This window comes from Narcine bancroftii, chromosome 2 (genome assembly GCF_036971445.1).
Source record: "Narcine bancroftii isolate sNarBan1 chromosome 2, sNarBan1.hap1, whole genome shotgun sequence".
Lineage (NCBI taxonomy): Eukaryota > Metazoa > Chordata > Chondrichthyes > Torpediniformes > Narcinidae > Narcine > Narcine bancroftii.
Window position 1 is genome coordinate 244,952,797 of NC_091470.1, and position 26,384 is coordinate 244,979,180.

The following is a 26,384-nucleotide window of genomic DNA, read 5'->3' on the forward strand; positions in this document are numbered from 1 at the left end:
CATTTATCCCTATTCCCTGCCTTTTATTGCTTAAAGAATCTTCCAGCGATTGGCAACATTGGATACCTTACATTCTGCTCCTTCACAAGAATACTTATGATTTCATCAATATGCCTGAAAACTTTTTGCAGACATTTCACTGTCAGAATCTTTTAATTTTCAAATGGAAAATTGGCATCAAAATTCTGTTTGTTGAAAGCTTTGGCATCCAGCTTGCCAGATCCTCGTTACTGAGGATAGAGTGAGCCGCCTCAAAGACTAGCGCCCAGTAGCACTAACACCTACTGTGATGAAATTCTTTGAGAGGTTGGTCATAGCCAGAATTATCACATACCTAAGCAAAGGACTGGACCCACTATGATTTACAATCCACTCAGCTCTGGATCACCGAGAAAACAGCAACTCGTACAGCTCAGCCTTCAACACCATTATTCCCTTAGTGCTGGCCAATAGGCTTCAAACCCTGGACCTCTGCACCCTCTCTCTCCTCCTCACTAACGATCAACACAGGCACACCTCAAGGATGCATGCTTAGCCCTCTGCTCTTCTCACTATACACCTTTGACTGAATGGCCAGGTACAGTTCCAATGCTATCTATAAATTTGCCAGCGACACCACAGTTTCCAGCAGAATCACAAACAGCTATGAGGAAGTGTACAGGAGGGAGATTGACCAGCTCACTGAGTGGTGGCACCTTGCACTCATTGTTAGCAAAACCAAGGAGATGATGGTGGACTTCAGGAGATCACAATCCAATCCTCATCGAGGACTAAGTAGTGGAGAGGGTCAAGAACTTCAAATTCCAGGATGTCAACATCTCCGAAGATCTGTCCTGGAGCCTCCATGTCGATGCAATCACGCAGAAGGTTCACCAGCAGCTGTACTTTTGAGGGGTTTGAGGAGATTCGATATGCCACTAAAGACTTGCGTAAACTTTTACAGATGTACCATGGAGAACCTTCTGGCTGGTTGCATTACTGTCTGGTATGGAGGTGCCAACACTCAATACAAGAAAAATCTCCAGAGGGTTATCAACTGAGCCAGTGACTTCACGGGCACCAGACTTCACTCCATTGAGGACATCTACAAGAGGCGGTGTCATAAGAAAGCAGCCTCTATCCTCAAGAACTCTTGCTGCCCATACCATGCCCTCTTCACTCTGCTACCGTCAGGGAAAAAAAGGTACAGGAGCCTGAAGACAAGCAATCAACAGCACATGGACAGCTTCTTTCCTTTTACCATCAGATTTGTGAATGAACAATTAACCACAGACACTGCCTTACTTTGACTTTTTTCTAGCACTACGATTTTGGTAAGGTGTTTTATATAAAGGTGATACTGCTGCAAACCAATTAATTTTGTGACAAGTTAATGACATAAATTCTGATTCTTACTTGAATGACTGACGTTATCCTCTTCAACCCCCTCAAACCCCATTTTCCATGCCATTGTAAATAATGCTTGATTGGAAGCCAGCAAAAGTCATTTTAAACTTATTTCACCACTGTTCCTTAAACAAAAGACTTTGTAGTCCCATCCAAGGACACAGGGATTGTCCAAAATGAAGAAAAATATGAAGATCACCTTTTCTTTAGTATACTATTTCTACAACTCAAGCATGAAGAATCAGCAATAGAGTTATTTCTCTTTCCTTCATGTCTTTATAAAGATGGGTAAGGCAAGACTGTTTGCCATGTTTATCAAATGAGAATCTTCTACCTATATAGCCAGCCATTGCTTCACAATGCTGATATGTTATCATTTGCATCATACATCGTGTAGTAAGCTTTATTGTTGATCGTATCACTCTTTTGCAAGATGGAATGTGAGCTCATGAGACCATAAAAATGAAAGCAGTAAGTTATGAGGACATCCCTTCAACCAGAATGGTGACTGGGTCCAACAGTTAACTGGGGATGTGGTCCCAGAAATAATCTAATTGAAGTTACCAGTTTCTGAATGGGGGACTTGGGAGGTATAAGGAAAAGAACAGTTCCTGCTTGTTGGGGAGAACAGGGCTGGATGTAATAGCAAAAAGATGAGCAATTTGTTTAAATAATTAAGTTAGAAAATTGCTATATTAAAAAGGATGATGGAAGATCCACAGGAGTCAAACACAAAATCTGCAGATATTGTGACTGTAGTAAAAACACAAAAATCCTGGAGGAGCTCAGCAGGTTACTCAGTGTTCATTGGAGGTAAAGATACATATTTTTTATATAAGAACAGATTTTTTACCAAAAAATGATGTTACTCACAGTAAAAGTCTCTTCCTACCCATTGTTTTGTATCCACACAGTTCAATAAATGTATATTGTTTCATTCATTTTCTATTTTGTTGTTCCTGAAGGGCTTCCCTTCGGTCTTAGCCCCTCAATACCCAGTAATGGAAGGACTCTAGACTATGGCCCTTCCCCACAGCACCCTTATGTTGTCTGTGCCAAATTTCAGTGCATCCATCAGCACAAACTCCTACAGCCTGGAATATGCCATTCATCATCGTTCCCGCACCGATATCTCCGTGTGCTGAAAGACAACTCAGGCAGACCAAAGTACATCTTTCACTGATGTTTAGGCCAGATCAGAGGGGGATCCAGGTGGACCAGTTGGCATGGGCCTATCATTTTGAGGGGGCCTACTCCTCCTGGCAGAGGCAACTCTTTGCCTTGGGAAAGAATATTGATATTGTAAGAGAGTCAAGGGGGGAATCCTTTAACACAAAATATAAATAATTTTAAAGAAGATTCACAAAAGATTAATGCAGATAAAATATGGATAAATAAATGCAAATAACTGAAACAAATTATGTTCCAAATTTATTATATGTATCTTGTTGTGGTGGCCACACACACAAATAAAAATATATTTTCCACTCTTTTCATGACTGCCACAACGCTCGCCATGCACTCGCTTTGCGTGGGAACGAGTGATTGCGTCTGTCTTGCTATCAAGCGGTAGTTCGATAGATCCTGTCTTCCCCATTAGTTCTTCATGTTCATATTTTTTGTGTTGTGTAATTGATCAATTACCAGCAGATATCCTAAAACCGAGAGAAATGGAATGATATACTTGAAGAAGCATGACGTGTGTCAATCAAAATTGGTGTGCCAGATAGTTTTGCTACTCGTAGAGGGTACCCAACACAAAAGGATGCCGAAAATTACTTCAGGGTGAATGTGTTCTTCAACATAATTGACTTTATCGATGGCCTTTCATGTTGCTTTTCTGCGGTCAGGGATATTTGTGGACTTTTTCTTTTTTTTGTGGCACTTTAAGCAGTTAGAGAAGAATGAGTTGTTACAAAAAGTAGCCCTGGTCAAGATGGCACCTGACGATCTTCTACTGAAGTTGAAGAATGTGTGCACATGCACACTATTCCGAGTATCTTCCACCCCGAGGGGGGGAGCTGGTGCTCATTGATCCAGTGCATCAGGATTGGCAGAGGACAGGACCCAAACCCAAGGGGGATGGGGGGGGGGGGAAAGTTACAGTAGTTGAAGAAGGAGTTGGTGAAGTGATGGAGGAGAGGCATCAAGTTCGCTGTAAGAAGGAAACGGGAACAACAGTACATGCAATTTGGGCATTTGAGAAAGTGGAAAAGTTTTGGGAAGATCTAAATCAGGTATTAAATAAAATCACAAAAAGCAACATACCAAAAAATCCAGAGATCTTTCTTCTAAGTAATATAAGAAGTAAAGAACTTGGACTCGATTTGGATGGAGCACAAAAAAGATTTATTATGATAGCCTTAGCTGTAGCAAAAAATGTATTATGTCAACCTGGAAATTAGAAGATAGCCTGAGAATACAGCAATGGTACATAGAAATGAATAAATGTATTCCATTGGAAAAAATAACATATAATTTAAGAAATAACATCACAGTATTCGAACAAATTTGGAAACCGTACATGGAACACAACAGAGAAGTCCTACCGCGGATCTCCACCACCTAAAATGACAGAAGGAGAAAAAGACGAAATGAACTGACCCAGTGTGTAAAAGTAGATGACACAAATTTCTTGTTTATTTTCATTGTGTGATGACATTGTTTAATGGGTTTAATGTATCATATATGTTGAACTTTGAGTGGGTGGGGAGGGGTGGGTGAAGGAGGGAGGGAAGGGAGGGGGGAAAAGGGAGAAAATGAGGGAAATGTTTGTGTGTATTTTGGTCAGTATGGTTCATAGTGTGAAATTTATTTTTTTAATTTAAAAAAAAAGAAACCAGCTCTGAAGAGGATCTGGTAAGTGACCAAGAAGAAGAAATGTATGAGAAGTTTGTTGCTCGTCAGGTTAGGCTCTTCTCTAAATATAAGGATTACTTTGAATTACAGTTTCAAGCAATGTCACAACAGATTTCATTGGGCCTTACATCTGGTAATAGTAAATTAGCAAATGTTATGGAAGATATGTTAAAGCTGATATATCAAATTATGCAAAACTAGTGGATAAAATTCAAGAAAAAGTTAAGAAGATGGAAGATAAGTTGGAAGATTGTGTTTGTGATATTGAAAAATGTCAAAAAAAATTCGACATCTATGATTCTTTTACGGGATGGAGGATTGAGAAAGCTGATTTATTGAAGAAAATCAAATCATTGGAGAAACAGAGCCGTGGGAACAAAGTGAAGATTGTGGGGTTACCCCTGAAGATTTTGAAGGATCGGAACCGGTTACATTTTTTCAAAGATGGATACCGGATGTATTAGGAGCTGAAATATTTCTGGATAGTTTGGAATTAGACAGAGCACATGGAGTTTTGAGAAAAAAAAAGATGCCTAGTCAGCCACTTTGATCTGTTTTGATCAGGTGTCTGAGATATCAGGATAGAGAGTTAATTTTAAGATATGCAGTTCAGAATGCAAGGCAATATGGAGGTCCTCTGATAGTTCAAAACAGAAGAGTTTTCTTCTATGTGGTTCTCAGTCAAAATATTATTAAAAGACATAAAGAATTTAATTCAGCGAAAGCAGTTCTTTGGCAGAAATGTTATAAATTTGCTTTTAGCTATGTCTTTAGCACTGATTACAAAAATACTTAATGAGCAGTTTGAAATGGGGCTTACATTTCCAATCTGGCCTAGGCCTATTACCAGGCCTGACTGAGTTGATGGTCTTCCAGCAGTTCTGGATGTCTGACTGTGAGTATCCCTGGGAACAGCCCATAAATCAGAGAATCCTTTGTCATGCTGTTGCTGGGGATGAATCCAAGGCAAGAATCATTGCATCCTTCTCCACACACACTCCACAAATCTGCATTCTGCAAAGAGGTGGGTGACTGTCTCCATTCCACTTCAGTCATCTTGGGAACAATACGCATTGTGAGTGATGTTCTGGTTGTACAGGAAGGATCAGACTGAGAGGGTTCCTCTCACTGCCAGCTGGGCCAAGTCTTGGTACTTGTTTGTGAACACTAGTGGCGAGACATTCTGCCAGATGACCTGGAATATCTGGTCAGGGAAGCACCCCACCTTATTCATTGAGTCCTCATCTCTAGTGTCTGCAGGATGTTCTATGCTGACCACAGCCTGATGGACTGTGGTCATGGGTATTTGTCTAGGAAAACATTCACAAAGGATAGATAGTGTGGCAAAGTCCAGCTGAATGGGACATTGTATGGCAATGGAGCCAGGCTCATTATTCCCAATAGCTGGGACAGTTAGAATTGTAGCACATAGTAGTACTTCATGCCTTCAAACTTTGGTTTCACACACAGCCTGATGAAGCCACACACAAAAGTCTCATCAGGATGGAGATCAAGTTGGGCACTCCCTTGCTCTTGTTGACTGCCTACTTGTTCGTGATGACCCTTCAGGCCCTTTCCATCTAGGATTATAGATGACACTTTCCATTCTCTCGTATTTCCCAGTTTTGCAACATGTCATCTTCACAGAAACCTAAGTGACGATATTCCAAATTACAAACTTATCATTCCAACAAACTAAACTTCATATTTTCAGCTTTAATTCACTGATATAAAAATGTTGCATAACTTCGCATCAAGATTTTCATAATGATGAATTTACAAAGCATTTGATTATATTTAAAGACATAATCATTTAAGAAATTATTAAAACTAATAAGATGATAAATGCTTATGCCTCCTCCATGGTTCTTTGAAGACTGAATGCAAGCTCCCCATTCACCTGGATATTACAACATATGATGCCATAGTAACTTTGGTAATACTACAAAACAACCATCTTTCTTAAAGGGATAGTCATAAAATTAACAAAAATTTTAAAAAGCACAAGGTTTTAACCATTACAAGGATCCCCATATAAACTGAAAGAATGATCTAGTGACTGCCATGGCAGAGGTGCAGGAGATGGGCCACACCTGTACTATATACAGCAGTATCAAGAGCACCTCACACCTGATGACCAGGTTTTTCCCTGTTATTCAGTGGAAGCTCCGTGCTCACATATCCAATTTCTTGTTGACTTTTGAGATCCACTCCAACCAATATTTGTTGTACTCTGCAGCTCCTTCAAACCAGATCCCCAGTGTCAGATCTCCCAGTGGCAACCTATTTCAATTTCCCACCATATTCCCCATAGGTGTATGGGGACTCTTTGGTTAAGGAGGAGCAGAGAAGTTGAGTAGCCTGAAATTTTTTACAGGGCCTGCACTGCACCTAAGGACCGGGGGAGGATGGGAAACAGGGAGGGAAAAGTGGGGAGGGGGGAGCAGAGAGGAACAGGTACTGGGTGGGGGGAAGCTGGGACCAAGGACTGGGGAAGGTGTGTGGTGACTGAGGAGAGGCGAGAGAGGAGCAGAGAGTATTGGGGGGGGGGAAGCAGAGAGGAAGCAGAGAAGAGAGAGGAAGGGACACACTGGACTCCAGCAATCCAGCATTGAGCCAATGTGGCCAGAGCTGAGCAAGGGCATTTGCCCCCCTGCCCCACTCCCTCAGGGAGCTGATGTCCCATTGCCCTCCCCGAGCACCTCAATCACTGGACAGCATCTCCCCCGCCCCCCCCCCCTAAAATTAAAGCCTTACTTGATCACCGTGTATTGGTCAGGGCACTCCATGAACATGTAGCCGAACTTGAGCTGAATTTGGCTGACCCTGACTGTGCCCCCGGAGATCTGCGCTCTAGGTGGATGCCTAGTTTGCCTAAGGGTAGCTCTGGGCACAACCAGGAAAGTCAATCACTCCAGGGGTCATCAGATATATCCAGCTATAGTCTGGAGTGAGTCAAGGATGATGGCAGATTTCAGTTACAACCCCCTCGCCAGAAAATGTCAGATGCTTTTTCTGCCCAATTGTTTATTTTTCTTTCTTTGCCCGAATCTTCCTCACTGTTTTTCCCAAATTTGGGTAGTTGCCACCTCCCCCCCCCCCCCCCCCCACCAACACCACCGACTCATACAAGTATGGCATTCCCATGACAACATGCATGCCCTTGGTCTCATTCACTGCCAGACTGAGACCACCTGCATATTGGAGGGACAACACCTCATATTCTGTCTTGGCACCCTCCAACATTGGTTTCTCTGATTTACACTAGCCCCCTGATACCTGTCCCATGTTACTCTTCCCCTATCCCTTTGTCTCTTTTCCTCTATCTCTCTCTTTCCCTTCCTTTCCTTTCCTTCAGCTCTGCATTCTCATCTTGTCTCTCCTGTCCTCCCATCCATGTCTAATTTTGGCCTTTTGCCTGTGGCTCCTCCTCCTGCCCTTTCTTCCCTTCTCCCCCAGCCTTTTTATTCAGGCACCTGCCAACTTTTTGCTCATACCTTGAAGAAGAACTCATGCCCAAAATGTGGGTTGTATATCTTTATCCCCTATTGATGCTACATAGCCTGTTGAGTTCCTCCAGCATTTTTGTGTTTTTACAGGAAGATCCACAAATGGCAGTTGGTGCTTAATTAATTGTTTGTAATAAATAGATATCTATTCACAAAGGTAATAAAAGATATGAACAGAAATGAGATTATGGGGTTATATCAGCTGCAATCACATTGTATAAATGGTGACGATTCAAATGATAAATGTCCCACACTTGTTTTCTTGGAGAACACATTTTTGTTTATGTTCAAATAATGTATTATGTGCAAAAGAGATCTTTTTCTTAAACAGTTCAAAATTAATTTTATTTATGTAATGAAGGAAATATAACAGCAAAATCCATCAAGCAGCAACATGATCATGACTGGAAAATTTGCTTGCTTGCTTTTGGATGAGTGTGAGTGTTAACTGTTGTCCTGGATGGACATCAAGGAAAAACTCCCCTACCTACAGAGGATAAATGGTTCACCTTGAAAAAGTGTGCCCTCAGTAATGTGCTGACCTATCAGCCTAAATGCAGTGCTTAAATATCTTGAACACACAATAGAATTAAGTCAGCCATGTCTGATATTGGAAACATAATATAATTTATGGGACATCAGTGTTCTGAAAAAAGTTATTGCAAAGACCAAATAGCATGATTAAGTCTGACTTGGTTTTGAATGTGTTTATCGATGTGTGTAAAAAATATACTGGCTTCATTGAGGCTGCACTTAAGTCGGTTTTATTTTATACTGATAGCTTTATTCTATAAACAACAACCATTATTTTGCAACATCTGTTAATATTCTTTATGCAACTTAAAAATAAACATTTATTTTACAATAAATATCAAATGATGAAATTATACTGTTTACACAGTTCATAAATTAATTTTACTTTTGAAATCATAGCCTACCAACATTGTTTTGAAGTATTAAATTTCAAATGAACAAAATGTGAAAGACAATTTGGGATTGTTGGACCAAATAAGGTGCAAGTCAAATCAAAATAAAACAAGAACACTCTATGTCAGTATTCTCTCTGCTTCTAAAGTATGTATTTTTGAAATTGCAAAGAGCAGTTAGACTCTTGGGAGTAATGAAGATCTGTCATTTTATTCACTAGAGTGTGACAAAATGTAACATTTAACTGTTTTCTGTGGATAAAAAGTAACATTTCAATTTTACTGGGAAATATTTCATTTAAAACCCTGTAGACATTGGCAAATGATCAAAGGTCACTAAGAATATAGCCCTTCATCAGAATTATATATGGCATGCCTGACTCATGATAACACAATTTACAGTATATGGTTTTTCCATAATCTTCACAGTTCCTTCTCTGAGTCAATCATGTCACAAAATTTAGTTGGGAAGCAGACCGGTAAATTTGTTTACTTGGGTGAATTTTACAGCTGTGTCATCTGCAAATTGATTAGCAAGTCACACTAGAATTAAATTTCAGGAACTAACAAATGGCAAAGCAAATGTAATTCAACTTTTTTTTATTAATTCAGTTCCTTTTCTCATATAATTTAACAGCCTTTTGTCTTTTTTCTCTATAACCGTCAGCGCCACAACACTCTGAGAGAGCTGTGCACCCCATTATACTTTCAGTTGCATTGGCCTAGAGCTCTGGCATTTTCTTTGAAAGTCTTTTCCCCTTTCAACTTCCCTTTTTATAATGCTCTTCAAAACCTGTCTTTTAAAAAAGGTTTGCATTTATACAGCTCCTTTCACAGTTATAGGTTTTCAAATTGTTCCAAATAGTTGGTTTTATCACTTGTACAGCATATGGCAATGAAGCACCTAACAGGTCCACACAACAAGATTCTACAATTCAGTTTTTAGGTCCAGGTTGCTAAATATTGGCTTGGGTAAGGGGTAAGAATTTGTGTCTGAATTGCGCCACATCCCCAAAATGGACTTCATTTTAGCATCTCAAGGACACCACCTCACGTGGTGTAATGCTCTCCCTGTGCAGAAGAGTCCAATGACATGATTCCCTTTCTGAGCAGTGTTGAAATTCACTGACCAAGCTGACAAAGGACTAACATTGTAACCACAACCATTGCCTGAGCTGACATTTACAAGATCCACTTAGACATCAACTGGTGCAGGTATATTGCTTAAATGGTGCACAATCTTTTTAAATGCTGCCATCACGAAAGTGTGGAAATTCTAACAAGTCTGCTCACAACTTAGATGAAAAAAATTCGCTCTGTGTGTGTGTGTATTGGGGAGCGATATGACAGTTGCATTTGTCGTCCTGAAGGGATGACAAATGCAGATTCAATAAACAGGTTTGAAAGACAATTAACCCTATGCGGACCACCCCCGCATTAGGAGGTTGCGTTCAAAGTAAATGGGTCGTAAAGCGATTTACCGTAACATCTTATTTGTGCATGCGTCAAGAAACGGGCTTTGATAAAATTGTACTGATTTATTTTCTTTGTTTCGCATAAATTCCGTGATCTTGAGTTTTACTCAGTAGTTATTTATTATGAGTAGTGATTTGTGAATTATATATAGGCGAATATCCGTAACCCGAAGAGCCGTCTTGCGGGGATCGCCTATGCTTGAATGAAAATTATCTTCAAGTCATAGTGATGAGGTGTGTGAGAAACTAACTTGGCTCTCTGCGCTCGGTTCATGATTTATCCAATTAATGATCTGCCCTCAATTTAAAACAAAACGCTTGGCCAAACCAACAAAGTATATTTAAGGCATTAAAAAGTCTGCAGATTTAAGATACATATGTATGTAATCTCACTGTGCTGTACAGTGATGTGTAAAATATATCTTGTCCAAAAGATTCATTTTTGGTGCTCACTGCTGTAGACTTGTTTTCTACTGGCAAGGAAACAAGTAAAAGCGGATCAGAAATGTTATTCGGAATCCATTTGAAATATCTCTACTTCCAAAAGGATTGAAAACGGTCTCGGCCCGAGCAGTTATTCCCCGCTTTCCAATCTGTAATGACCTACCTTCCCGTACTGCGGCCAACCCCTACCCCGAGTCTCCAACGTCAAGACTCTCTCAGTCAACCTTGCAGCACAAAGTGTCAAGTGTTTAGCGGTGTAGGAGATAAGTCGAGGTATCAGCTCAACCACCACGATTCAAGATTCAGATTAGAGCCGGCCCATCAAGGTTAAACAAAACATGTCACGTCAGATGCATAGCCAAACCAATCCCGTATTTACTAATTTAGCAATAAAAGGAATAGGATTGGCATCTTCTCCAGGATCATTCCACCCAGCCCTATCAATATTCAGAAAGTTTCCATGAGCCTGCTTCTCTAACCTGCCAAACCCCAGCGAGTACAGGCCCAGAGCAATCAAACGCTCCTCATATGTAACCCTCCCCAGGATCATTCTCATAAACCTCCTCTGGAGTCTCTCCAATTCCTTAGATATTGGGCCCCAAATTGCGTGTGGGTTGTGGTCTGACCAACGCCTTGTACAGCCTCACCTTTATATTCTCGTCGTTGCCTTCCTCAATTCAACCTGCAAGTAAACTTCTAGGGCATATTGACTCCTAAGTCCCGCTTTAGTCTCTCCCCATTTAGAAAATCGTCTACTTCTTTATTTCCTTATAACTAAGATTCACTTCCCTGCCCTGCATTCCATCTGGCATCTTATCCAAGTCCCTCGAACTATTTTTCGCACCATCTGCAAACTTGGCAGCAAAGCCATCCATGTCGTCATTTGCGCAATTGAAGTCGAGTTTGAGAAGGGGCCGGCAGCCGTCCAGAAAAGCCCCCCATTTATTCCCGCTCTTTGCCTTCAGCCAGTCAGCCAATCTTCTCTCCAGGAAAACAGAACAGAAGTCGTACATCTTTCGCCTCGTCAAACTGGCTTATTGTGATGAATAATCTTTCCAATATTTCACAGGAAATAGTCAAACAACATTTGTGTTTATTTAACACTTCTTAATCGCCCTGAGGCGATGTCGTTACAAAAATAGGCCTACTATTTTAAGACAAAGTTCAGATTTTCTCAAATACGCTGATTCAGAATTCTTAAATAAGAATAAACGCTGACCGCGGGAAGTGCTTTTTGCTCATCGTTTTCAGATCGTGTGCAAAGTCCACCTGGGGCCTGCTCGTCAGATGTTCAGGAGATTCCAGACATCCAGATGTATATGTGCTGATGTATCAAACGTATTGAGTGTTTAATCCAAACCTTGATACTGGAGCAATATTCATCTACAGGTGTTTTGTGTATATACATTTTTAGTTATTTTTTTAAAAAATATTATCCATGTAGAAATCATAATAACATTTAAACAAATATCTTTGGTGTGTGTTCATCCGTTGTTACAAAATTTCATAGAAAATCTTGTTCTCGAGTGCAGTTCCCTGTCCTTCCAAACACTTCTGTATAAATAACGGGTAGACAGGCAATGTTCTTTTAGTGCAAATCGTAAAGGTTACAAAGTTTTTTTTTAAAAAAGAAATAGTTTGGCCCAATAGCGGGGCGAACAGGTTCCTTTCAAGTTTCCCCTCAATAATATTTACTTCCGGTGGAAGCAAGCGTCTCCTTTTAGGTAAACCCACCAGAACCGTTGCATTGTTCTGGTCTTGAGCATCTTACACGTGTGTCAGTCGTTTTGCGAAGAAAAGCAGTGCACGTCCTTGGTAAAGCTGGACCCCCTGGAACACTATAAAAATTAAGATCTTGTGCATTTTGTCTGGGAAAGTGCCATAGAGTGTCACGAGGAAAGCTCAGTGAATGGAAGAGAAGCCGGTTGTTGGTGTGCGCGTCCAAATGGAGATGAAGGTCGACTGTTCAGGGGCTGTGTCGGTCACCTGGGGTTGGGTGCAGATGGATGCGGCGTGTCTACGGGCAACCCTGAGTGGACTTAACTCTGAGTTCGTTTTATAGCTCTAGGAGATTCCACACAGAGTTAAGTCCTACATCAAGAGAGTGTGGCGTGTTTCTTCTGTCTGAGAATGCGTGTAGCATGTCCAGTATGTGGGTGTGTGAGTATCCATCGGCGCTTATGAACAACCACATTCTTCTACGATCATGTTCTGGATGTCCTTTTTCACAATGTTGTGCCCGTCGTCATAATAGAGCATGGACATTGCTCTAAGTTTGGTGGGGACACAACACGATTTAATGTTGTTAAAAGGGCTATAACCCCTGATCCTGTAATGATTGATTACGGCCGAATGGAAGGAGAGGGAGGAGCCCGAGGTGCCAGCGATGTGGCTCGGGCACTCGCCCTCGCAGTAGTTCCCATAGTACCCAGGAGGCGCGATGATCCAGTCACTCCAGCCGATATCTCGGAAGTTCACATAAAACTCTTTCCTGCAGCAAATGTTGACCTTCCCATCGCACTGCAGCCCACGCTTGCGAATACGGTGGGCGTGAGCCTCTGATTGTCTGACCAGCAACATCAGGAAGGGGCGGTAGGACTCATCCTTCCCCGCCGGTCCCACCAGCATGGGGAAGGCGCCGGCTTCCCAGCATTGATCGCAGGACACCTTCAGGAGCAAAGACCTCTCCTGGGTTGCCAGTATGTCCTGTACCGTCCTTGACACGGGTAGGGTATGCCAGCCGCTATTCTTGAGATCCACCTGCTTTTTGCTGATGGGGTTAATATTATCTCCTTGGTACAGCCGAATAGTCACTTTGCTCCTGCTTCGGTTGGATTTGTTCGAAACCCTCAGGTAAAGCCAGATATTGGCTTGATCCACCAGGTACTGTTGGCCATCCTCCTCCTTGGCAATCTGAAAGTGCACCAAATCCTGGGTCGGACCTTTGGACCAGAACGGAATATAGGGGGTGGGGGGGGGGGGGTAGGAGGTATAATATGAAGTAGTTAGACCATGATAATCACAAGCCAGTCTTTAAAAATAATTAATTAATTCCACACGATCTGCAGTACAAATAAAGAACGGCTGTTTCCCCGACATTCATCCCTGGGCTCCATCGTGCCCATCATCGGAAGGAAGGATCCATTCGCCCATCAGAATGGAAGAGTGTTGCAGGCAGGTTTTCATTGTTTGAAAATGAGCGTTTAAGCATGTATTAAAGAACCATAGAACGCTGCAGCACTGAAAACAGACCATTCGGCCCTTCGAGTCTGTGCCGACCATCATTCAGCTCGCCCCATTGACCTGCTCCCATTCCATAACCCTCCAGACCTCTCCCATCCATGCATTTATCCAATTTATTCTTAAAATTTATGATGAAATCCACATTCACCACATCAGATTGAAGAACTTTCATCTTAAAACGATGACCTTTCTTAATGATCTCCCCCAATCTAAGTGGAAAAAGCCGACTGGCATCCACTCAGTCTATACCTCATAATCTTGTAAACTATCAAATATCCCCTCATTCTTCTACACTCTGAGGAATAAAGTCCTAACCTGTTTAATCTCAACTGTAACCTGTTTAAGATCAACCTAACTCAACTCCTGAAGACCCATCAACTTCTCTGCACTCTTTCAAACCTTCCTATAGTTAGGCGACCAGAACTGCACACAATACTCCAAATTTGGCTTCATCAATGTCTTAAACCACTTCAACATAACATTCCAACTCCTGTACTCAAAACTTTGATTTATAAAAGGCCAAGATGCCAAAAAAGCTCTCTTTTGAAATTTAGCACTGAACCTGCTTCCAGCCTGTTTAATCCAGCCAGTCACCTTTCTCGTCACCCACCTGAAATCCACGTGACCAAACATCGTTTGCCAATGAATCCTTAGCCACTTCAATAAAAACATTCGAAATTTGGACTATCGCCGTCTCCTAGCTCGGTCCCCTTCCAGGGCGGTGCTTAGACTTGCCCAAAACTTGCTTCCTCGATAGACTCTAATTTTCAGATTTTAATCGGCATTAAATGGATCATGACTGCCCAATCTTAGAAGTAACATTATTCTTAAATGTGAATAAAAACGCACTTCAATGTAATTTATCTCACCTGCTTCAGCGAAGCTGATGATCTCCGAAGCCTGTTCGGGTTCGTTCAGCGCTGACTGGCTGGACCCATGCTCTTCGATTTCCACTCGCCCGTCCTCTCCTACTCGGCCGACGTGCAGCTTCTTCAAGGCGTTTAAAAGTGCAGCTTTCGGAACCGGTTCGGTGATGTTAGGCCTGTTCTTTAAATGCAGCATATTCAAGATGTGTCTTTTCACGGCTTCCACCAGCTGATGGTCAACGCCGACCGAATCTGGCTGGAGCTTGGGCAAGGAACAGGTCGGACAGTCCGACACCCTGGCTTCCTGAGCAGGTAAGGTGGGTGAAGCCCGCGCCCAAACCCCGCCGAACAGCAGGAAAAATCCACTGAGCAGGTAAAGTGACATCTTCAAATTATCGGCAAAGAGGAAGAAAAGAGAGGGTGGAGAGAGGTTTCCCCAAACAAAAATGAAGGGTTTTGATAAATAAAACAAAAACAAGTTTATCTGAAGTTTTGTACAATATGTAGATACTTCTTCAAACTCCTGCTAGAAATAAGGGTTGCTTGAGATCCCGGGAGACGAGAGTTTGCTCAATTAATGATTGTTTCGACTTCGGCTAAAGCTTCTCTCTACTCAGGCTGGTCTGCCTCTCGTTATGACAGGAGACTGAAGTCTCTCTCTCTCTCTCTCTCTCCGTGCAGTGAAGTTCGGCGGGTGAGTTCTGTGGGTGGGGGGTATATGAGGAGGAGGGGAAAGGTCCTTGCAATTCAGAAATCGAAAAGCTGGCAAAAGGAGGGGTGGGGGCGGGAATGAAGCGACTAATGCGACCTTCGGCGTGTTTGCTGCTGTTTAACCCTTTGGCGGGATGGAGGGAGGGGGGGGGGGGATAGATTCCCGAAATATTTTAAAATGGAATCAAACAAAACCGCAGACTGAACGCCTCAATGATCAGATGGGAATGGGGTTTTTTGAGACAGGGTGAGCCTCTCTTGTCAGTATGTGGACTGTATATTCGAAGCAAAACAGTTATGGGAATTATTGAGAATCTTGACGGTCTTTGCCCAGAAGGGTGAAAATAAGTACATCACCGAACTCCAGATACGCTAATCCCAGCGAAATGAACACATGTGGAGGGTTAAGATCGAAATCGCGCCAAGATAGGTAGTTGGTTACATTTTTAAGAGGAAAAAAAATCTGTCAAAAGAATAGGACGCGAGAAGAGGCTTGGTTTGAAGGGGTGATGAACTGCATTAAAGCGATCAGCTTTTAAACTTGGGAGCATTCGTGTGCAGTCAATTAATATTCATCACAATACAATAATGTGCTTTAATTTCGCTGAAAAGGCAGATTGCGGCCGCTGGTGACAGAAAGCAGCACTACTAATGAATTTCTTCGCAAGGTATTAGCGACGGCTTCAAGAATTCCTGCTCTCGGCAGCTAGAATGAACGGACTAGCACTGCTTGGAAAGAAAACGTTTGCTTTGTCTTAATCAAGTTTATTTTCCAAGTTCAGAGGAATGTACAAGGCGGAAAAACAACCGTTCCAGTAAATAGTACTTTTGAGATCGCTTGTACACACGGAACCGACCCGTCTGTCATGCGGCAGGGTAAAATATTATTTCTGTCTTGGGTCGGTGAAGCAGGTTACGACAGGCTTTCGGAGTGTATGATCCATCATCAAACTTGCTTAAGTCGTCACATTATGAAAGAATGTGAGTCAGTCAGATGTGATGACTTAAAAAGTTCAAGTTGGAATGTCCCCAGCTCTGTCTCGGTCTCCAATGCTTTTCCCCTTCCCCGAGCACCACCTCTCTCCTCCCAACCTTTCGTGTCTGTCATCCAAAAAGAATGTGACTTAATGGAGAACAAATGGGATGAACAACTGCCGAACTCAATGTTGGTCAGGCTAATATCTTCCTGGTCCCACTCTCATCGAGGTGACCCTTGGTGAACTGGTTAGTTCACCTCCCATCCGGCTGCGGTGAAAAGACATTATTTTATACTAAACGTTTGCATTTATTCATAGCTGGGTTTTTTTGTGTGGAGAAACTTAAACTGTTAACCAGCGTCATGTCAAGCATGAGGATATCCTTCGAAACGTTTTTGCTTGCTTATTGCCTCGTTTGTCGGTGAGGCGCCACGTGGATGTGTGTACACACTGCGCTCTCATATAAACATGCATGCACAGAAACTTACCCGAGGCTATCAAAAGTTGTTTTTAATACCCACTGTCTGATTGGATCCGACAGAAATAAAATCAAAGGCCAGCAATGTATCAATTCTCTTTCTAAAAGCGAACGTGAGGGGTTTATTCTGTTTTCTTCTAATGTTGCCCATTAATGCCGCAGGTTGCAGTGGGCTGAGTCTCAGTGTTCCCGGACAGTTCTCCCTCCCCGCCATTCTTATTGATGCGAGTGATCGGTCTGGCTGTAGGTATGAGTGACGGTGGACATGCAAGATTTTGTTAAGTAGATTTCTTTCACGTCTTGTATTCAGTATGTTAGTGCAGCTATACTGAGAATGTCGAAGCTTTTATAGATATAGCTGGAATATGGATATGTGATCAAGGTATTTTCATTGGACATGAGAAGTCTGTCTGTGCAATGGGCCTCCCTTGGGAAATCAAAATGTTTGTCCACGAATAACAAAGCAGTAAACAGAATTGATTAAGTTTTATATGTTCCAATGCATAAGATCAATAAAAAGGGACCTATAGAAAGTCCTTTGGGCCCCCTTCCTGTTTGTTACACCATTGAATAAAATAATGGCTGATTTTCTATCTTAACAACTTTTCCCATATCCCTTGTGTCCACAAATAACCATCAATTCTGGTTTGAGTGCAATATGAGAATTCCAAAGATTTAAAATCAGAATTTGTTGTCATGAACAAGTCACAAAATTCATTGTTTTGCAGCAGGATCTTAGTGCAAACGTTCATAGAAACCATCTTTCAACAATAAATAAAATAGTGCCTGAAAAGTCAAAGTAAGGAAGTGCCTTTGGTTCATTGATCATTCAGGAATCTGATGGCAGCAGGGAAAAAGCTTTCCTTGGGCCACTGAATACTTGTCTTTAGGCCCTTGTACCTTTTTCCCGATGGTAGCAGAGTGAAGAGGATGAGGCCTGGGTGGTGGGGTCCTTGAGGATAGAGGCTGCATTCTTAAAATATCGCCTCTTGTAGATGTCCTCAATAGAGTGAAGTCTGGTGGCCATGATGTCACAGACAGGCTTTGGACTTTTTTCTTGTCCTGGGCATTAGCACCTCCGTACCAGAAGCTTTTGAGAATTTTTGGTGACATACTCAATCTCCTCAAACTCCTCACTAAGTATAGCTGCTGGCAAAACTTCTTTGTGATTGACATAGAGGATCCAGGAGAGATCCTCAGAGATGTTGACACCCATGAATTTGAAGTTCTCCACTACTGAGCCCTCAATGAGAATGGGATTGTGTTTTCCTGACTTGCTCCTGAAGTCCACAATCATCTCCTTGATTTTGCTAACAATGTTGTTGCTGTGACACCATTCAACAGGCTGATCTATCTCCCTCCTGTATGCTTCCTCAAACTCCTCCGAGTGAACATGTTTCCTTTTATTCACTCCAAAATGGTCCATTCCCCATTTGGAGGTTGCAGGTTTCTTAGCAAGGAAAACATCTCCACTCATTGCTCCATTGAGTTCGCCCTTCATTCTTTTAAATTTTCGTGAACAGTGGCCTAACCTACCTAAATTGTCTTTTCTTTTTTACATAGTGAGGTTACATTAGTTACTCTCCAATTTGCATGAACCATTCCAGAATCGATAGATTTTTAGAAGATGATAAACAGAGCACCCATTATCTCTATAACCATTTCTTTCAAAATGCTGTTATATAGATTATCAGGTACTTGTGATTTCTCAATATTTAGGTTCAGTGGTTGTACTTCTTTACTAATACCAAGCTATCAACTATAATCACCTGTCTTAGTACTGTTCAACATTATCCTTTCCATTTTCTCTGCATCTCCTCAGCTGCTTGGCTCTAATTATCCTCTGTCCTGGTGAATTCAACGGATTCACCATATTCAGAATAGAGAAAGTTTACCTTATTTATTGTAGACCTAAATCTCGTGTCCTGAATCAGTGATCCCTTGTTCTAGATATTCCAGCTGGTGGGGGGAACCATGCTTCCTGCATCCAGTCTGTTTAGCTTTGTCAGAATTTTATTTTAATTAGATCATCTTTCATTCTTCAAAACCAGTGGTTTTCAAACTGTGTCTTTCCACTCACATACCACTTTAAGTAATCCCTTACTGCTCTGTGATTAGTAAGGGATTACTTTAAGTGGAATGTGAGTGAAAAGAAAAAGTTTGAAAACTACTGTTTTAATTGTACCTAATTGACCCGTTATGTGCATGGTTTCGTAACTCCAAAGGAAATGGGCCAGTGACTTTTTTTTCAGGTAAAACACTTCAGTACAATTGGGTCGAGAGCAGTGGTTTTCAACCTTTTTTCCCCCACTCACACATCACCTTAAGTAATTTCTTGCTAATCACAGAATACCTGTGGCATAGGGGTTATTTAAGTGTGAGTGGAAAGAAAAAAAATTGAAATCCACTGTACTAAACTCTAGTAAATTCAAACATCATTGACCTAATCTTTCCTTACAAGGCAGTCCTGTCATCCCAGGAATTAGTCTGGTGAACTCTTGTTGCACTCCTTTTCTAACAAATACAGTGCATAATTCAGGTGTAAGGGGACAACTTTTAACACCCAGATTATAAATTCCTTGCATTATGAGTGAAAGTAATTGTGGGAAGTATTTTATTCTGGATACACCATGAGTATTATCAGGTCCCTCAAGAAACTTGTTATCTCAAAGTGGTATTGTCTAGCCTTTCTTGGGAGAGGAAACCAAATCTGAGAACATTATATTCATTCTGGTTGCCTCATTAAAGGAAGGATGTGGAAACTATAGAAAGGGTGAAAGGGAGATTTACCTCATTGTACTCTGCTTTAGGTGAATGCAGGAAAGTTCAGGGGAGATGACGGAGGTAATTTTATTATATCGAGAATGGTGGGTGCCTGGAATGCATTGCCAAGAGAAATGATGGAGCCTGGTGCATTTAAATGACTTGGATGGGAATATGGATGTAAGAAAAGTAGAGGGTTATGGGCTATAAGGTTGGGAAGGGTTTGACTCATGGTGGAAAAGATTTACAACATCATCAGCTGATGGGCCTGTACTGTGCTCTAGTGTTCTAGGTTCAATACCTGAATGTGGCCCGACCATCACTCTGTATAATTGTGGTGGCAAGATATCCTTGTTTTTGTACTTGATACCTCTTGCTATGAAGGCCATCTGCCTCTGTAATGGCTTGCTGTCATTCCATCTTTGTTTCTTCAATGAAGACAGGCACAAAGTTTAATTCCTCTGGCATTTTCTTATTTCTCCATGATAACTCTGTTTCTATGTTAGCCAGAAAGGAAAGGATGTGTCCTCTTGTGGGAGAACCTGGAACTACGGATCATGATATAAAAATAAACTAATTTCAGACAGCAGCAAGGTAAACTTTTTTTTCCTCTCAAAGGGTTGTTAGACTTCGAAGCCTTTCTCAATGTGCAGATGAAACAGAAACTTGGAATATTTTTACAGCAGAGGTAGATGATTTTTTGATAATCAAAGGGGGAGGTGAGTGGTGTCAAGGTTACTGAGAGTAGGCAGGAAATGGGGATTTGAGGCTGCAGTTAGATCAGCCACTTTCTTATTGACTGGTGGGATGGAAAAATTCTCTGCCCCCAAAAAATCTGTCTTTTTCACAAGATGAATACCTCGCAAATTGTCACATTTCTTTATGTACTGTATTCAAACCAGCCATGGCTATCTTTTCAGAAGACCCAGCACCCTCTTCTCATACTTTTAAATCTTGTAGTAATGATCACACTTATTCTTAGATTATCATCAAACTCAGGAGCACCTTCTGTTTGACTATTTTCTTCCAACCACATTCTAAATCCTTTTTTCATTTTTCTGCCCTTTAATGTGCTTCTTGGGCAAAACTTTGAACGTTAAGTTTTACTTTGCCAGCAGTATTAAGGGTTGATCAATGTTTTAACAGCTGATCTCTACAAACTCTTTTAAATATGGAGAGATTGCAGAGTATATTTACCTGGATTTTGCCTGGATTAGAACATAAGTCTTATGAGGCAAGGTTAGCAGACCTCTTTGGAAAGCAGAAGGATGAGAGGAGACTTAATAGAGGTCTATAAAATTATGAGAGGCCTAGATAGGGTGAACAGCCAGTCCCCCTTATTCCCAGGGCAGGAATAGCAAACACCAGAGGTCATGAGGGAATTTGTATACATGAGGGAAGTTTAGGGGAGACAACAGGGGTAGATTTTTATTTACACAGTAAGTTGTGGGTGCCTGGAATGCCTTGGCAGGGATGGTGGTGGAGGCTAAAACATTGGGGGCATTTAAGAGACACTGAGACAGCACATGGATGTAAGAAAAACAGAAAGTTACAGGGTAGTGAGGGTTTAGTATTTTATTTTTAAGAAATGTATGGGTCAGCACAATATGGAGGGCTAAAAGGCCTGTACTGTAGTGTTCTATGTGTATTAAACTAAAGTTAAAATCTTTTAGAATGCTATCCAGGCAAGTCAACTCGTACCACAGCTCGTAAAAACAACAAATCAATAAGCCACCAGTGTAGGGAGTAGTGTCACACAATAAGTCAAATAGTGTAAAGCGTAAAGAAAAATACAAAAGCATTGTGCAGGTTATGGGGAAAAAAGGTACAGTTAAAAGATACTACGCAAAAATCAGTGAGAGATCCATTTAAGAGTCTGACAGCAGGAAAGAAACTGTTATTGAATCTGAGATTCATGTATCTTCTGTCTGATGGAACGAGGTGGAGAAAATATTATTGTGTGGGATGGTTCCTTTAATATGTTAACAGCTTTCACAAAGCAGCAGGTGGGGCAGTGACAGTTGGTTAACATGATGGGCTGAACTACATTCCCAACTCTCTGCAGTTTCTTGTAGTCTTGGGCAAGGCAGTTCCTGTACCAGGCTGTGATGCCTCTGAGCAGAATGCTTTCTATCATGCATCTGTAAAAATTAGTAAGAGACTATAGGGATACGCAAAATTTCCTCCAGCTTCAGAGAAAGTAGGAAGTATCTTGTTTTCTGTAATTCTAAATATCTTCATAAGATGTCAGGTGACATTTGAATCTGCATAAATGTAAGTGTACTGTGCATACGTCTGTCTTTTATGCAATGTATCTGTAATCGTATCACAAGCGTCGGTCAGTTTTTAAGATGGAGAGAGCAGCTTCCCCAATTTTTTTTTAGATACAAATCATCTTCTTTACTTTGTATCTAAATAAAAAAAAAAGTTCAACCCCTGAATCACCTTACCATCCATGATGGGACAATACATTCAGAAAATAAAACTTGCCTGGGCATAACTTTAAAGGTTGGCTCCGTATAAATCAATCATCATTAGGCCAATAGGATAGCCTATGAGGAAAAAGGCGGGAACTTTCAGACCTTCTAAACATGCATAAAGTTGGGTTTGAATGAAATGAAACCAGAGAATCAGCGAACGCTGTGATTGTAATTAATACACTAAAGTGCTGGAGGAGCACAGCAGGTTCCAGAGTGTCCGTAGGAGTCAAAGATACAGTATATAACCAACATTTCAAGCCTGAGCCCTTTGTCAATTTGATTGCATTCCCTGTGTATTGGTTCTTTAGAAACAGAATTAGTCGTGTACATCCCTCAAAGCTTTATTAAAGTTGTGTTTCCCTCAAAATCCTGAAGCTGATGCATGTTTTGCTGGAAATTTGAACTCAAATATTGGTCACTCTCAAATGTTTATTCCTGTTTAATGGAGCGGTATCAGATGGGGTTTATTCCCCTTTGACTGAGATATGACAGGCCTGAGTTCATTTTATTGTGCTTAAAGTTCAAAGATCGAAGTTCAGATTTATTGTCGGAGTACATGCATTACATCATACATAACCCTTAGATTCTTTGTATTCCTTGGGCCAGGCAAAATTTCTACTTGTTGGTAGTGCCAAAGAAAAACTGTACTTAAGACACATGTGAAAGAGAGAAATGTAAACAAGAAGGCAGTACAAACAAACTGCAATACAGGAAATAAATATTTAATAATAAATAAAGTGAGAGTCCTTAAGTTTGTTGTTTAGGAGTCTGATAATGGAGAGTTATCACTATTTCTGAACCTGGTGGTACAAGTCTTATGATACCTATACCCCTTTCCTGATGGCAGGAGCGAGAACAGAGTATAGGTCATGGGTGGTGTGGATCGTTGATGATGCCTGCTGCTTTCTGACGGCACTGTTCCATGTAGATTTTCTTGATGGTGGAGAGAGTTTTACCTGTGATATACTTGAGTGTGTCCACTACCTATTGCAGGGATTTTCATTCCGAGATATTGGTGTCCCCATTACCAGGGTGTGATGGAGCCAGTCAGCAGACATCTGTAGAAATTTGCCAAGGTTTTCAATGTCCTACCAAACCCCTGAGAAATTAAAAGCGCTGACATATTTCCTTCATGATGACGTTCATGTGTTGGGTCAAGGAAATGTCATCTGAAATAGTAAATTTAAATTTGCTCATCCTCTCTACCTCTGATCCCCAAATAACCACTGGGTCATACACATCTGGTTTTCCCCTCCCGAGGTCCACAATCAGCTCTTTGGATTTGGTGATATTAAGTGCAAGATTGTTGTAAGTACGGCATTGAGCTCAAGTTTTCAATCTCCCTCTTGTATGCTGACTCATCAGTATTCTTTATACAACCCACTACCAGGGTATCGTCAGCAAATTTGTAGATGGTGTTATTGACATACTGAGCCACACTGTCATTGGTGTAAAGTGAGCAATCCCATTTTATGGAGGGATACCAGGCTCCAGTTCACTTCCCTGTGTTTATATTCATTTTATGGAGGGATGCCAGGTCTCTGCTCACTGGAGCAGCATTTATTCCCATTTTTTGTGGATGGTTGCCAGACCTTAGATCACTTTCCTGTGTTTAGTTGCATGTAATGGAAGGTCACCAAGACTTTGTTCTCTTTCCAGCTTTTTTTTATGCTGAGGGGATAACTCTAAAATAACTACCAAATTTTATTTCCATCTTTGGAGAGGTCTAGGGCCATATTGTAATCTTGAATATTTGTTTCCTATTTTATGGTAAGAGAACATCCTGTAGAGGGGTAAAACCTACTTGTATTTTCAATCTGTTCTGAGACACATAACCTCAACTGATTCTCACTTTTTAGTTGGTTCATCTGGCAAAGCTATAAGACTCAACATTGTGCCAAAAGAAGTTGAGAACTTGTCACATAAAGGATCACAACTGCAAAACCATGCCACCCAATTACGTGGCATAATTAATTTTGTTTCTATGATTCACTTCATAGTACCGCTTTGGGGATTGGTTGTGGATATGCGTTTCTTTGTTGTTTGAGTACATCTGATGTGCTGTCATACTCAAATGTGGTAATGCCCTCTAGTGTTTCCATGTAGTTAGATATGGGCAACTGGTTCTTTGGAAGTTTCATGAAATTTTCATTTCTATTGCTGCAGAGTTTCAATATTTGTCCATTTACTTAAAAGGTTTGAGTATTTTTTTTTATATGTGTGTATCTCTGTCAATGGATTTTACTGCATTAAAACATTTGGCTAGTTGTATTTAATGTTATTTGGCTTTGGTCCAAAGGATTCAGAAGTGGACCTAAAGGTTTGTGACTTTATTTAACACATTTTAAAATCAACCTCCAACCTACATAATGTTAACAAGTCCAGCATTAAAATTATTGAATATTTATGTTTTTTGTGCTTTAAGTCACACATTTTATTTTGTGTGCTAAGCTAAACACTGCAGCTGCTGGATAAAACTGAAGAGTTTTACCCAACAGGTCAAGCAGCACCTTTATAGAGAGAAATGTGTGGATGACTTTTCACCTGAACCATTACTACTCACCTACTGTTAGTGTAGCATCCTCTGTATTTCTTTATCTTTTGCGTTTGATAGTTCTACATGCTCCAGGGATTTGTCCCTATTGAAGACCAACTATGTATGTGGTTCACCATTGTAGTTCATTGTGATCATATCAGCTGCAAGCATCAGCCGCTCAACGAACTTCAGCTCAGAGTGAGGGGAAATTTACCAGACAGAGGCAAGAGGCAGTCATGCTCCTCAGATTAATTTCCTCCAATTCGATCACCAGTGTGCAACTGAATAAAAAGCAGCAGGGGGATCCAGAGGCTAGTCCTGCCAGGGCCTCGGTACTCAGCTTTACTGAACAGGGACCAGATCCTTGTTTCCTTTTGGTGAGAGTCTGTGGTATCATGCCACAAAAGGCCATTCAAGTGAGTGAGAAAGCAGTAATGCAGAAGACATAGGCAATTGCATCATTTGGGGAACAGACACTGATCACCACTGCAAAAACATAGGGTGCTGAAGACTTCTGTTGCATGCCCAGTCTCAGGGTTGAGGATGCTGGAGAGGAACTTGGAGTGGGATTGGGGGATTCAGTTGTCGTGATCCACATTGGCATCAATGACCAAGATGACAGAAGGGAGCAAGATTCTTTCCAATGATTCACCCTTTTGAGGGTTCTTTTTATGTCTGCCTCAGTAACCCAGAAACTCTGGGATTCATCATTGATTTCCCTATCAAAGAAGACACTGAGGACATGCTTTGTAATAACTGATCCTAAGTTTCATTGTATAGGAAGTGATGGCTGCAGAATCTGCATTAGACTGGAATTGCCGTTTTGCATTGATGATGGCCTTCCAGAGATCATACTCCATCTTCCTGAATGTCTCTGAATTGCCTGATTTCAACTAATATTCCATTATCCTTATTGAATTTTTATTTGAACTGATTGTGAACTAGCTGTTTAAATATCTTCCACAGTCATTTTACCAGTCTGATTAGCCCATGAAAATAACAGTTCCCCTTTTACATGCTGAGGACATTTCACTATTTATTCTTTGTCCATTGAGGAACAATGGCCTGTGTCTTTTTTCCTCTTCTGGTCATTATCTCCACTAAACCAATTCCATATTACCACCCACTTTATTCACATTACTTCTCAGCACCATGCTGATTCCTCCCTTGGTTAACAAAGCTATGCTCCCAGATCTAGTCATCCTGTCAGCACATCTCTGTTATAGTGATAAATTTGTTTGTGTTGCTTGTGTGTGCTGTCAACTTTTCTATCTTGTACATTTTGGATATAAATCCTCAAGTATGGATTTTAGACTGCAGGGATATAACAGCACAATCAAGGAATTTTGCCACTACAAGGGCAGTCTAAAAAGGAATGTGCAGGAATTTTAAGTCAATTCCTACATTGCGATTTATCCTGCTGGACCCCAACAACTTTTTGGAGGAAGCTTGCAGTGTAAATTATACCAGAAAAGTTTGATGACGGTCATCTACTCTTCTGCACGTCCAACTACCTGGACTGTTGCACTTGGGTACTTGCAGTTTTCAAAGGCACCCAGTGTGAATACCACACGGGAAGTAAATATGTTATTTTTTTTCCCATGATTTTCTCAGCATTGCCTAAAAAACATAAATTTTGGCCTTTATGCACATTTTACTCTGGGTTTATTTTCTGCTGCACACATTTGTTAATAAAGTCTGCTTTTTCCTGTCATGGCTTGATTTAATTTT

At 41.1% G+C, this 26,384-nt stretch overlaps 1 protein-coding gene and 1 long non-coding RNA gene across 4 annotated transcripts in view; one reads left to right on the forward strand and one right to left on the reverse strand.

Annotated features, from left to right (window-relative positions):
* LOC138755196 (uncharacterized) overlaps positions 1–26,384 on the forward strand; it is a 334,189-nt gene that overhangs the window by 168,725 nt on the left and 139,080 nt on the right. The gene's annotated exons all lie outside the window — the stretch shown is intronic.
* Positions 8,693–15,354, reverse strand: inhbaa (inhibin subunit beta Aa). Its single transcript, XM_069920693.1, has 2 exons — positions 14,712–15,354; positions 8,693–13,541 (listed from the first exon to the last, which is right to left on the reverse strand). The coding sequence occupies exons 1-2, from the start codon at positions 15,091–15,093 to the stop codon at positions 12,778–12,780; spliced, it is 1,146 nt and encodes a 381-aa protein (XP_069776794.1). The 5' UTR covers positions 15,094–15,354; the 3' UTR covers positions 8,693–12,777.